Consider the following 14,978-nt stretch of genomic DNA (forward strand, 5'->3'; position numbering starts at 1 on the left):
ACCTGTGGAATGCTCTGCCATAGACTGCGGTGAAGGCCAAGTCCATGAGTATATTTAAGAAGAAAGTTGGTAGTTTTCTGATTGGTCAGGGCATCAAAGGATATAGTGAGAAGGCAGGTGTATGGGGTGGAGTGGGAGCTGGGATCAGCCATGATGGAAAGGCAGAGCAGACTCGATGGGCTGAGTGGCCTAATTCTGCTCCTATGTCTTATGGTCTCTTCCTGTTCCCTCTCCTCTCCCTTCCCAACCACGATTCCCCTCTCCCTGTCCTCTTCCCGCTCTCGGTCCACAATAGAGACCCATCTCAGAATCAGGTTTATCATTACTCACAAATACCATGAAATTAGTTTTGTTAATTGCGGCTGCAGAACAGTGCAATACATAAAATTCTACAGTACTGTGCAAAAGTCTTAGTCACCATAGCTATATATTGTGCCTATGACTTTTGCACAGTATTGTAAAATTTATTTGGAAGAAAAGAACTTTGTGTGAGATGTTACTCAGCCAAGGCAAGGATACTAAGTATATTTATCAATCTCACTTATGCACATTGCTGATAGCATTACTGCTACCACTCTGGTTCAAAACCTCTTTTTAATATTTCAGGGAAGTGTACTAATATAATATCGATGTAGTTTGAGGAATTATGTTCACGAGGAAGACACACTACATGAAAACAACTTCCACAGAGAAGAAGCAGTAGTTGAGGAAAGTGAATCTGAGCAACTGAAAGACCCAACCATGAACCACAGCCACCTATTTCTTTTGTCCACACTGCGTCAGAATATGGGCTCTACAGTCACCTGATGTCCCACAAATAGACAACCCCTGAGGAGGACATCACACTCGACTCGAGTGATCACTCTACTATCATCATGATGACTACTACTACTACTACTATTAATATACTACATAAATTCACGACTTACATGAATTGATTATGATTATATGATATATTGATAATATGATCTGAATTGTCTTTAACATGTTTTTAAGTATTCAGGCCAGATTAATCAGAAATCCATTTGCACTAACAATTTCCCTTCAGTTAAATAACTTGCTTTGCATCATTCTTAACACATAAATTACAAATTTAGTGAAACTATATGTATGCCGTGTCTTTTTCATTATAATTGTTTGCTGGAGTCGAACATTGGTGGAGTAAATCTCATATAAAATAAGTTAATGCCTGTAAATAAACTCACAAAGGAGGCTGCCAAAATCACTTCTTCCCTTCACCATGCATGTGTAAACAAAGCAAGTCAAACTGTCTCCAGGAATCTGAACCTGAAGCTTTAAGCCGTTATCTCCTCTAAAAAAACTTCAAAGGAAATATATGTATTTAAGAGTTAGTAGTGACATTCAGATGTTATTTCCATTTGTTCAAAATAGGATACATGATAATTCTTATTTTTGCCTGTCAGTTTGATTTTGCTGTGAAATGCTGAAGTAAAGACACTGAAACCACTGTCACATGAAAGCAGACTCTGTTCTTTCAGTAGCATCTCAGCAGAAATGTCAGGTAAACAACTCACAATTAAGCTTTCAATGGATTGGATGAAGGTTCATAGTTCAAAGTCAATTCATGATCAAAGTACGTATATGACTTCATACACTACTCTGAGATTCATTTTCTTTCAGGCATTCAGAACAGAACAAACAAAAATTACACACAAAGACCAAAGACCAATATGCAAAGGAAAACAAAGTGCGCACATACAAAATAAACTACTAATAAAAATATAAATAATACTGAGAACGAGTTGTAGAGTCCTTGAAAGTGAGTCCATAGGTTGTGGAATCAGTTCATTGTTGAGGTGAGTGAGGTTATCCATGCTGGTTTAACAGCCTGATGGTTGAAGGGTAATAAATGTTCCTGAATCTGGTGGTGTAGGGCTAGAGGCTCCTGTACCTTCTTCAAGATGGTAGCTGCAAGAAGAGTGCATGGCCTAGATGGTGGGAATCCTTGTTGATGGTTGTTGCTTTCTTCTGGCAGCTCTGCTTGTAGAAGGTGGCAATAGAGAGTAGAATTTCACCTTTGGTCATAGAGTGATAGAATAATATAGCACAGAAAGAGGCCCTTCGGTCCAATTACTGACCACCTGCTAGTCTTAGTTGCCCCCATTCAGTCCTCCAAACCCTTCCTTCTATCACTGCTGCAATACTTCTATACTTTTATAAAATCACTTTTACCAAGTACTTTTATATTTAAAATAAGAGTCAACATTCCATTATTCTTCCCTATTATATTCTGCAATTGTGTGCTATTTTTCTGTGTTACATACATCTTCATCATTCTGTGCTGTGTTGTGTGATGAAGTCTCATATCAATGATTGTTCTTGTCAAATCTTTCTGTACAAGTGGTTTGCCATTGCCTTCTTCTGGGCAGTGTCTTTACAAGATGGGCAACACCAGCCATTATCAATACTCTTCAGAGATCGTCTGCCTGGACGCATACCAAGGATGTGATATGTACCGGATGCTTGTACAACCAGTCACCACCTACTCATGGCTTCATGTGACCCTGATCGTGAGGCTAAGCAACTGCTACATCTTGCCCAAGGGTGAGCACAGAGAAGGAAGGCCTTACATCTCCCTTGGTGAGACACATCTCCACCCTGCCACCTAGTTACGTATATTAGGACCCTTAAGTCACTTTGACTGTGGCTTTCTGAGGATTTTCTCTATTTTAAATTATACTCTGCTCTTTTATTTTTACTTCCAAAAATGAAAAATATCACATTTTCCCCAATATCACACTTGCCAACTTCCTTCACAAACACATCATGAAGTCTCTATAAACTGTATCTTCCTCTCAACTTGCCTTCTCACCTATTTTAGTGTCATCTGCAGATTTTGTTGCTGTGCAATCGCTTTCTTCCTCCAACTGTGAGCGATGTAATCCCAATTCAACCTGGTGGTATCTCAATGGTCAAAGTATGTGAACATTTTATCCTACTCAGTGCTTCCTAACTGTTAGCTAATCCATGCCAATACATTACCATGGGCCCTTATTTTGAGCTATTTGTGAACCACACAGATTCCAGAGCCAAGTAATTGCACCGAGGACTCTACTTTCCCAGGAGCCATAAGAAATTTTCCCATGCCTTAGGGACCCTTACGAAATTTTATTGATGCACCAAAGACAGCATCCTATCTTGATGCGTAATGGCTTTGCTTGGCAACTGCACTACACACGACACCAAGAAACCGAAGAGTTGTGGACATAGCCCAGCACATCATGGGAACAAACCTCCCCTCTATTGACTCTGTCTGTACTTCTTGTTGCCTCATCATCAAAGACTCCACCCACCCTAGACATTCTCTCCTCTTCCTTCTCCTGTTAGGCCGAAGATCCAAAAGCTTAAATGGACATACCACTAGGCTCAAGAACAGCTTCAACTCCACTGTTCTAGGACTATTAAATTGTTCCTAATACAAAGAAATTATTATTGCGCTCTCAACCTACCTCATTACGATAGAAACATAGAAAACCTAGAGCACAATACAGGCCCTTCGGCCCACAAAGCTGTGCTGAACCTGTGTTTACCTTAGAAATTACCGAGAGTTACCCATAGCCCTCTGCTTTTTTCTGAGCTCCATGTACCTGTCCAGGAGTCTCTTAAAAGACCCTATCACATGTGCCACCAGCACTGTCGCAGGCAGCCCATTCCACGCATTCACCACTCTCTATGGAAAAAAAACTTACCCCTGACATCTTCTCTGTACTTTCTTCCAAGCACTGTGTCCTCTTGTGTCATTTCAGCCCTGGGAAAAAGCCTCTGACTATCCACATGATCAATGCCTCTCATCATCTTATACACATCTATCAGGTCACCTCTCATCCTCCATCACTCCAAGAAAAAAAGGCCGAGTTCACTCAACCTGGCATGCTCCACAATCCAGGCAACATCCTTGTAAATCTCCTCTGCACCCTTTCTATGGTTTCCACATCCTTCCTGTAGAAAGGTGACCAGAACTGAGCACAGTACTCCAAGTGGAGTCTGACCAGCGTCTATATAGCTGCAACATTACATTTTGGCTCTTAAACTCAATCCCACGATTGATGAAGGCTAATGCACCGTGTGTCTTCTTAACCACAGGGTCAACCTGCACAGCAGCTTTGAGTGTCCTATGGACTCAGACCCCAAGATCCCTCAGATCCTCCACACTGACAAGAGTCTTACTATTAATACTATATTCTGCCATCATATTTGACCTACCAAAATGAACCACCTCACACTTATCTGGGTTGAACACCATCTGCCACTTCTCAGCCCAGTTTTGCATCCTATCGATGTTCCACTGTAACATCTGACAGCCCTCCACACTATCCACAACACCTCCAACCTTTATGTCACCAGCAAATTTACTAACCCATCCCTCCACTTCCTCATCCAGGTCATTTATAAAAATTAGGGTCCCAGAACAGATCCCTGAGGCACTCCACTGGTGGCTGATATCCATGCAGAATATGACCCATCTATAACCACTCTTTGCCTTCTGTGGGCAAACCAGTTCTGGATCCACAAAGTAATGTCCCTTTGGATCCCATGCGCCCTTACTTTCTCAATAGGCCTTGCATGGGGTACCTTGTCAAATGCCTTGCTGAAATCCATATATGCTACATCTACTGCACTATCTTAATCGATGTGTTTAATCACATCCTCAAAAAATTCAATCAAGCTCAAGGCACGACCTGCCTTTAACAAAGCCTTGCTGACTATTCTTAATCATATCATACCTCTCCAAATATTCATAAATCCTGCCTCTCAGGATCTTCTTCATCATGTTACAACTCATCAACCTACGATCTTGCACTTTATTGTTCACCTGCATTGCACCCTGTCTGTGACTGTTACACATTAGTCTACATTGTTATTGTTTTACTCTGCTCTTCCTCAATGCACTGTATAATGATTTGATCTCAACGAGCAATAAGTGAGACAATCTTTTTACTAGATTCTGGTTTGTAACAATAATAAACCAATTCTAATTCCATTTTATGATTACCTATTAGAATGGCAAAGAGAATGATTACTTTTTCTGATTGACACTTCCTCAAAAGACTCAATAAGTTTGTCCTGTACAGTATAAGCTGGCATGGTAGCTTAATGGTCAGCTCAATGCTTTACAGTACAGGCGTTTCGGGTTTAATTCCTGTCACCTTGCTGTAAGAAGCTTGTACGTTCTACCTGTGACCGCTTGTTTTCCTCTGGGTACTCAAGCTTCCTCCCACAGTCCAAAGACATGCTGGTTCGTAGGTTAGTTGGTCATTGTAAATTGTCTCACGATCAGGCTAGGATTAAGTCAGGGTTGGTGGGCAGCACAGCTCGAAGGGCCGGAAGGGCCTCCTCCACACTGTATCTCAATTTTTAAAAAATAAATATGGTGTTACTCAACTGAGCTTCTTGGCCGAATAGTCTGTTGAATCTAACCAGCATCACTGAAAAGCCTTTGTATTCCATAACAAAATGAGTCATCTATTTGTAACACTACAAAGATAGCAGTACATTGAATGGTAATATCCTCATTTTGTCTAAGGTCATTTAAACATGCAACATAATAATTTTTCACAATACGCCTCTTATAAGTGCACTATAAATGTCACCATGATCACAACTGCCAGCATCACACAATAAGTAGAATAAACCTGCTGAGCTTTAGACATCAAAGTCTGGTTTGATTAATTCCAAAAAAAGAACTTTTTATGTCTTTTTTGCTGATATCAATTGCATGGGATGGTTTATTTGGCGTGATACATGGAAATCTGCTCTTGATGTGCCTGTACGTGAACTGGCACCATGATTATACTCCAGTGGAGTGCACTGCAACATTCAACTCTGTTCAAACGACAAAAAGTAATTGTGTTTATATAAGGCACAATCAATTGCTACCAGATAAATAGCAATGGCTCAGCAATGTGGCCACTAACATTGGCATTCAACATGACAGGTGGAGTGGAAATAAAATTACATTTCACTATATTGAGGCATGAGGGCTTACACTGTCAAAGACTCACAGGGGATAAAGTACAGCAGACATGATCCAAACGTTTAAAGTGCTGAGGGAAATAAATAATGCTAATGAAATTAAGATATTCAACACAACACGAAAGGCCTGGAACATTCACACTAAATTACATGAATGGGATCTCATTTTCACTCATCCACCTTGTTTCTTACTTCGCTGTGCTCTTTCCCTTCTCCAGTTCCAACACTGGGGTGGGGATACGTTTCTACCAAAGGAGAAGTGAGGCTCTCCTTCCCCTTGCTAGCTTGCAAGTCACCCTTGAGCAAAGTGTAGCACCTGCTTAGTTCCCCCACCTCACCACCACCCGATCAGGGTCACGTGAATCCATGGGAGCAGGCGTATGGTCGTATGAGTAGCTGGTGTGTATCACAAGTCCTGGTTATGCAACCACTGACACCAGGCAGACAATCTCTGAAGAGTATTGATAATGGCTGGGGTCACCCATCTTGTAAAGACACTGCCCAGAAGAAGGCAATATTTCTACACCTCTGTAGAACAATTTGCTAAGAACAGTCAAGGCCCATGATCACACACATCTTACGACACAGCACATACTGATGATGACTCCCTCCATCCATCTCCCCTACCTATACTGATGATGTTCATGATGACTCCCTCTGTCCATCTCCCCTACCTACACTCCCTACCTCTTATCTTCTTGTAACCTTCTTTACCTTTCTGACAGTCTGATTTTAAACATAGCTTGGCTTGGGAGTCAACAGGGAAGAACCTGGTTTTGAAAGCCTGTCCACAATAGGAGGAAGAAGATGTTTCAATAATGCTCAACTAGAAGGAAAGACACTGTTTGATAAAGACACAGAACATGGAACATCAATAAATTAGAGAGAGTGCAGAGATGATTTACTGAGATGTTACCTGGGTTTCAGCACTTAAGTTACAGAGAAAGGTTGAACAAGTTAGGTCTCTATTCATTGGAGCTTAGAAGGTTGAGGGGGGATTTGATCGAGGTATTTAAAATTTTGAGAGGGATAGATAGATTTGACGTGAACAGGCTGTTTCCATTGAGAGTAGGGGAGATTCAAATGAGAGGACATGATTTGAGAGTTAGGGGGGAAAAGTTTAAGGGAAATACGAGGGGGTATTTCTTTACTCAGAGAGTGATAGATGTGTGGAATGAGCTTCCTGTAGAAGTAGTAGAGGCCAGTTCAGTTGTGTCATTTAAGGTAAATTTGGATAGGTATATGGACAGGAAAGGAGTGGAGGGTTATGGGCTGAGTGCAGGTAGGTGGGACTAGGTGAGATTAAGAGTTCGGCACGGACTTGGAGGGCTGAGATGGCCTGTTTCCGTGCTGTGATAGTTATATGGTTATATGGAACTCTACAGCACAGTACAGGCCTTTCGGTGTATGCCAACCTTTTACCCTACTCTAAGATCAATCTAACCCTTCCCTCCTCCATACCCCTCTATTTTCTGTCATCCATCTGCCTATTTAAAAGTTTCTTAAATACCCCTAATGTATCAGCCTCTACCCCTGATTTCAGTAGTGTGTTCTGCACACCCACCTCACTCTGTGTCAAAAACATGCCTTTGATATTCTCCCCCATCTTTTCTGCCAATCACCTTAAAATTATGCTTGCCTATATTAGCCATTTCTGCCTTGGGGAAATGTCTCTGCCTATCCACTCAATCTATGCCTCTCAACTTGAACACCTGCATCAAGTCACCTTCATTATCTTTTGCTCCAACAAGGGAAGTCCCAGCTCATGGAACCAACCCATCCTCACAAGACACTTGAAGACATGTGAAGATGCTTCATTGTGCTCTAAGACAGAGCAGGGACAGTGGTACATGGAGCAGGAAAGAGGAACTGGTGGTCATGAGGAGATGAGGGAAAACCAGGTGAGGGGGTTTTAGTTAAGATCATGGTGGGTGGATGGAGGGATGGGTAAAAGAAAGAGAGAGAATAAATGATAAAGGAAGTGAGAGAGAATAGAGATGAAAGAAGGTGAGGAGAGCATCAACACAGGAGGAAATGAGAGGACATCAAACAACTGGAAACAGCAGAGGAGCTGGCCCTTATGGGGATGATGTGGTGCAGCATTCAAGTTGGAGTCAGTGCCGCCCTGCTGTGTTCACTTGGCAGAAGACAAGCCAAATTGTGTTTAACTGCAAACTGCTGTAACATTCATAGACTGAGGATCTTAGTCTGTATTTTTTTTGGGTGGCTGCACTTTGTTGATATCTTATATGTGCTTGTTGTCTTACTGTATGTGTGCTATATGTGCCTTGTGCTGTGTATGAGTGTTGGGGTGTACCGTGTTTTTCACCTTGGCTCCAGAGTGACGCTGTTTCATTTGGCTGTATTCATGGGTATTCATGTACGGTTAAATGACAATTAAATTTGAACTTGATCTATCGTGAATGTGAGTTGAATATACCAAAAGTAGATGACCTTCTTAAGCACTTCAATTAACGTGACTAGACAGAAGCAGAGAGGTCTAAGAACTGGGAACGCCATCTGTGTATTAGTTGCTTTAAATATCTGAAGCTGAGTACCATACAATATTCATGAATACAGTGATCTGAGCAAAGATAATTTCAGAAAACAAGACTCAAATTAAGGAATTGTTAAGAAATGCTTGCATATCTGTTTTTAATTGTGTTCCTTCTTGTAAAACTGTGTATTATTTATGTCCACTGTACATTTTTCTTGTGAATGTGACTCATATGATGTTATGTGCCTGTGATGCTGCTACAGGTAAGCTTTTCATGCCTGCCGAAGGCATTTGGGAGATTGAAACCCGGAGGTTGATCGGAAGTCTGTAAAGCGAAGCCCAACGACAAAATTCCTTGGGTCTGGAAGTTTGCAAGTCCACTGGGAAGATCAGCAGGGGCCTGTTGTGCACGAGCCTGCTGGAGGACTGGCTCTTTGTTCTGTGAGTGGGCTTGCTTCACAGTTGTTTCTTCGCTGTTTGCTGTGTTCTGTGTTGTTCTGCTGAGCATTGTGGGCATGCTATGTTGGTGCATAATGAGTGGCGACACATGCTTAGGTTGGGGTGGTTATAAATGCAAATGATGCATTTCACTGTATGTGTCACAACACTTTTAAAAAGAGATATTTTTTGTCAAGTCAGTAGGTGGCCTGTTTTGTCTCAGTGTCAACTCATGCGTATACTTTGTCCTTGGATTGTTTACCTGTTGAGTTTAATTGTTTGTTTTTGCATTAGCTCTGGGTTTTCACTTTGTTTTGCAGGTGTCTCATTTGGGATCATGGGGATTGTTAAGCTCTCTGTGTATTTATCACCTTTATTTCATTTGGGATAATTTAACTAACAAGTTAATTTCAATGTCGGGAATTCCTACATACTCCAGGGTGTATTTCTGAGGGGGTACACCAACATTCTGTTGGGTCATTGTGGTTCCTTGTCGGGTGCAACTCAGACCGAGTTCTTACGTGCATTGTCAGTGATTCCTGTTTAGTGTGCTGGAGCTCTTGTTAGTTTTTCAAGTTAATTTATGTAAAAATCTTCAGTTTTGTTTGAATTGCCGAAGTCTCTGTGATCCCTGCACTTGAGTTTGCCAGTGATCCTTAGGATATGTTTTGATGTACATGTGATAAATAAATGAATCTGAATCTGAGTTGGGACTTGAGGTTAAAAATTCCTCTCATGTGGGTCTAAGTTCTTCCTTTTATTTTTATATAAAATGGTCATTTAATTTACTAATCCGTGATCAATCTAACCCTTCCTTCCTATAAACTATAACCCTACTTTTTTCTTACATTCATATGCCTATCTAAGAGTCTTTTAAATGCCCCAATTATATCAGATTACCACAGATCTACAGGTCCAAACAAAACTTCTGGTTTACAGAGCAGTTGTCCTTCCTGCATGACTGTTTTGAGCTGAATCATGGACCACCTACACGAGGCACCTGAAAGTCCTGGAACAATACCATCAAAGAACCTTACGAAGGATTTTGAGGATCACCTGGAAGGACAGATGTTCTAGCACCTGCATAATGGAGGAGGTCAACATGAACAGCATCTCCATCACAATGACGTAACAACAATTCTGATGGATAGGTTATGTCACCCAGATACCTAACACATGTTTCCCCAAACAGATCCTTATATTCCCAAGTTGAATAAAGGTCAGTGAGCCCTGGTAGGCAAAGGAAATGCTTCAAAGATACCATCAGCCTGAAGAAAGTTAACATTATATCTAAAATCTAGGAAGGCATTGCACTCAATAGATGCACCTGGAGGAAATTTGTTCAAGATGGAGCTACACTGCATGAGAAAAACTTCTGCTGTGCCACAGAGAACAAGCAGCAGCTATGAAATGAGACTGAACCCAACCTTTCACAGCCACCATTCACTATTGCTCGCTCTGCACCAGAACATGGGGAACCTGGATCGGCCACTGGAGAACTCAACAATAGACAACCCTTTAGGAGATCATCATACCACCAGCAACTGCAGTGAATTGCAGGAACCCACCACACTCTGTGTAAAATTCCTACTGCTGCCATCTCGTCTAAACATTATCCCATTCACCAGTAATGGATGACTTCTGGGTGTCGAGAGGTTGTCTTATCATGTGGAAGAATATAAAACTATTTAAAAATGATTGATTGGTCATATCGGACAGAAATGAAGTGATTTTACTTTTCCCTCAGTCACATTACAAATATTTCAAATTGCTTGCTGTTCTTTCATTTGCCATAGTTACAAACTAATCTCACGTATGAAACAAATTTCACAATATAAGCCAATGATGCTGATTCCGATTCTGATTCTGCTTTAATTTCAAACAATTGTGAAAATCACACCAGGAAAAAGGATCAATGCATTTAATATTGATCTGATAAATATCCTCCAATTTCCTGATTAAAAAGCAAGTTTGTTTCCCCAACGGGTCATCACAGAATTTCCAGTGTTTGATTGAGCATGATTGCAAAGTTATCTGCAATTAGCAATTACAGTTAGGCACTCAGTGCCATCATCCCCTCAATACTAATCACCAAGCTTCTAAATCTGGGTCTTTGTACCTCTGTCTCAACTGGATCCATGATTTCCTCATTGGGAGTCTATTGTCAGTCTAGATTGGTGATAACATCTTGCTGACAATCAATACAGGCACACGTCAAGGATACGTGCCTAGTCCACTGCTCTACAGCCTCTACTCACATGACTGTGTAGCCAAGCTCAAACACAATCTATTGTTGGAAAGCTCTCAGATTGTGATGGGGTGGTGTTCAGGAGTGGATGAGTAGTGTGACAATAACCTCACATCTATATCAGCAAGGCCAAGGAATTGATTGTGGACTACAGGAAGGAGAAGTGGGGAGAACATATACCAGTCCTCATGAGTGGTCAATGGTGAGAAAGATGAGTAGCTTTAAGTCCTGATGAAGGGTCTCTTGTCTGAAATGTCGACTGTTCACTCTTTCCATAGATGCTGCCTGGCCTGCTGAGTTCCTCCAGCATTGGGAGTGTGTGTTGCTTGGATTTCCAGCATCTGCAGATTCTCTCTTATTTGTGAGCAGCTTTAAATTCTGGATGTCAACATCTCGGAGGGTTTATCCTGGGGCCAACTTATTGATACAGTTGCGAAGAAGGCATACCAGTGACTCCACCTCATTATGAATTTGAGAAGACTTGGGATGTTGCCAAAGGCTTTTGCAAAATTCTACAGCTGTGTGGTGGGGAACATTCCGAATGGTTGCATCAGAGCCTGGTATGGAGACTTCAATGTACAGGATCACAAGGGGCTGCAAAGGGCTGTGGACTTTGCCAGATCCATCATGGGAACACCCCTCTCTACATCTAGGTCATCTTCGAGAGGCAATGCCTCAAGAAGAGCATTCATGATTACCATTCCAGAAAATTCCCCCTTCTCATTACTACCATCAGGGAGGAGAAGGTACAGGAATCTGAGGACCCACACTCAACAGTGCAGAAATACATGTACAGTACAATACATGCACACTTTGACATCATACATGTACAGTACCTCTTTATTCCTTTTTTTTGCACGAGTGATTTTATTTGAAAATTTATAGCAGTTTTATGTACTTGCTGCAAAACAACGTATTTATTTAATTACAGCATGGATTAGACCCTCCCGGCCCTTCAAGCTGTGCCACCCAGCAATCCCCCAGTTTAATCCTAGCCTAATCACAATTTACAATGACCAAATAACCTACCAACCAGTAGGTCTTTTCACTGGGGGAGGAAACTGGAGAAGTTGGAGGAAACCCATGCACTTATGTCGAGAATGGACAAACTCATTAAAGGCGGTGACGGGAATTGAACCCTGGGTCGTTGGTACTGTAAAACGTTGTTCTAACCACTATGCTACTGTGCCACCTTCCTGAAGTCCACAATCAGTTCCTTGGCCTTGTCGACATTGAGTGTGAGGTTGTTGTTTTTGTGAGACCACTCAACCAGCTGATCTATCTCACTTCTATATGCCTCCTCAACACCATCTGATATTTTACCAACACAGTGGTGTCATCTGTGAAATTACAGGTGGTTTTTCAGCTGTGCTTAGCCACACAGTCATAAATGTCAAGATGGTAGAGCAGTAGGCTCAACACAAATCCTTGACATGTACCTAAGTTGATAGTCAATCAAGGAAATGCCATCACTGATACGTACTAACAATGGACTCCCGATGAGGAAATCAAGAATCCAGTTTAGATGGAGGCACAGAGGACCAGATTTAGAAGCTTGATGATTCATTTACCACTTTATGCTTGGATGCTGTCCAAGTTACATGCCATCTTGGACAATGTCTCCCATCCACTCCATAATGTACTGGTTAGGCACAGGAGTACATTCAGCCAGAGACTCATTCCACCGAGATGCAACTCTGAGCATCATAGGAAGTCATTCCTGCCTGTGGCCATCAAACTTTACAACTCCTCCCTCGGAGTGTCGGACACCCTGAGCCAATAGGCTGGTCCTGGACTTATTTCCACTTGGAATAACTTACTTAATATTATTTAATTATTTATGGTTTTATTTTGCTATATTTCTACACTATTCTTGGTTGGTGCGATTGTAACGAAACCCATTTTCCCTCGGGATCAATGAAGTATGTCAGTCTGTCTGTTATAATGAACCAGAATTTTACATCTTGCAAGACAATGATAATAATATTGATTCTGATTCTTATTCATTAGAAATAGTAAATGAATCTCTAATGCCACAACACCTGGAAATGTTCTCTGTTTAGAAATGGACAATAAGGATGGCTTGAATTAAAGGCAGCGCTCAGTTTATCAAGCAGTAGGTATTAATTTACCATCTAATGCTTGATTTGCCAACTTTTGCATGTTGATTGTTCGTCACTCTTTGTGTGCAGTTTTTCACTGATTTTATTGTTTTTCTTTGTTCTACTCTGAATACCTGCAGGAAGGAATAGAAGTGTGGGCTATTTTCTAAATGGAGAGAAAATTCAAAAATTTGAGATGCAACGGACTTGGGAGTCCTCATGCAAGGTTCCCTAAAAGTTAACTTGCAGGTTGAAACTGTAGTGAGGAAGGCAAATACAATGTTAGCATTCATTCAGAGAGGACTAGAATGTAAAAACAAGGATGTAATGCTGAGGCTTTATAAGGCACTGGTGAGGCTTCACTTGGAGTTCTGGGCCCCTTATCTAAGAAAGGATGTGATGACAACGGAGAGCGTTCAGACGAGGTCATGAGAATGATTCTGGGGATGAAAAGGTTGTCATATCAGGAGGATTTGACATCTCTGGGCCTGTACTCGCTGGAATTTAGAAGAATGAGGAGGTCTCTCATTGAAACTTATCAAATATCGAAAGGCCTATGGATGTTGCCTATGGTGGCGGAGTCTAACAGAAGAGTGCACAGCCTCAGAATAGAGGGACATTAATTTGGAATGGAGATGAGGAGGAATTTCTTTAGCCAGAAGGTGGTGATCTGTGGAATTCATTGCCATGGGTGACTATGGGGGCCAGGTCATTAGGAGTATTTGGGGCGGAGGCTGTAAGGTTTGTTTAGGTTGACAGGTTCTTGGTTAGTCCGTGAAAGGGAGAAGGCAGGAGAATGGGGTTGAGAGGGTAATGGCTCACCTATAATGAAATAACGGAGCGGACTCGATGAGTTGAATTCAGTAATTCTGCCTCTACGTCTTATGGTATAAGAAAATGGATCTCAGGATAGTATATGGTGATGTATGCATATTTTGACAATAAATTTACTTTGAACTTCGATCTATATCTCAAACTTCCTGTTGTTAATAAGGCAAGAAGAAATATATTTATTTGAATCCCTTCTTGAGACCTAGTAGAACAAAGTTAACTACAGTAAAATAACTTAATATAGCATTGCAACTTATTGTTTCCTGGCTATTATGATTAATCGTTCTTCTAACCCAAAGGCAAACACCCTTCTGGTCTCTCAGAAAGCTTGGCAGCCATCAAAAATATGACCAACCCAATCTATTAAGCAAATTGATGTTAAATTAAGTTCAGTGCTGCAGCTTGGATATTAGCAACAGGGATAATTAACATATGTATAAATCAATCATACCAGAACAGTGAGGCATGGAGCCACTCCAATGTCCATTCTTCTGGCAGGTACGTGTTGCAGAGCCAATAAGCATCCTCTTCCCAGCACAGGAGTAGTGAATAGTTGCCCCAAACGTAAACTTATCACCGGTCAGAATTGCATTCGGCGGAATACCAGGATGGCCGCAGTCGACCACTACACGAAAGGCATTACAAGATGATTCAGAAGGCAGAATTAGCAAACTTATAATTTCATCTTTGTGCTCGCAGTCACACGAAGATTGTTTTGCTGAAATATGAAGGATTTCAGCTTTGATAAATTGTCTGCACTACAGCTGTGCAAATGCTCCACGCACCTTAAATTCCTGTCTGTTCACATGAGAAAGAACAACTCAACTTGCCTTGACATAGTCGATTGAATAAATCAAATATGAATGTA

At 41.3% G+C, this 14,978-nt stretch overlaps 1 protein-coding gene across 1 annotated transcript in view; it reads right to left on the reverse strand.

Moving 5' to 3' along the window:
* csmd3b (CUB and Sushi multiple domains 3b) overlaps positions 1-14,978 on the reverse strand; it is a 2,186,187-nt gene that overhangs the window by 86,422 nt on the left and 2,084,787 nt on the right. Inside the window, exon 56 of the mRNA XM_059983996.1 lies at positions 14,562-14,735. Within this exon, the coding sequence (XP_059839979.1) occupies positions 14,562-14,735 (174 nt within the window). The remainder of the gene's footprint in view (positions 1-14,561; positions 14,736-14,978) is intronic.

The sequence above is a fragment of the Hypanus sabinus genome, chromosome 1 (genome assembly GCF_030144855.1).
Source record: "Hypanus sabinus isolate sHypSab1 chromosome 1, sHypSab1.hap1, whole genome shotgun sequence".
Taxonomy (NCBI): Eukaryota; Metazoa; Chordata; class Chondrichthyes; order Myliobatiformes; family Dasyatidae; genus Hypanus; species Hypanus sabinus.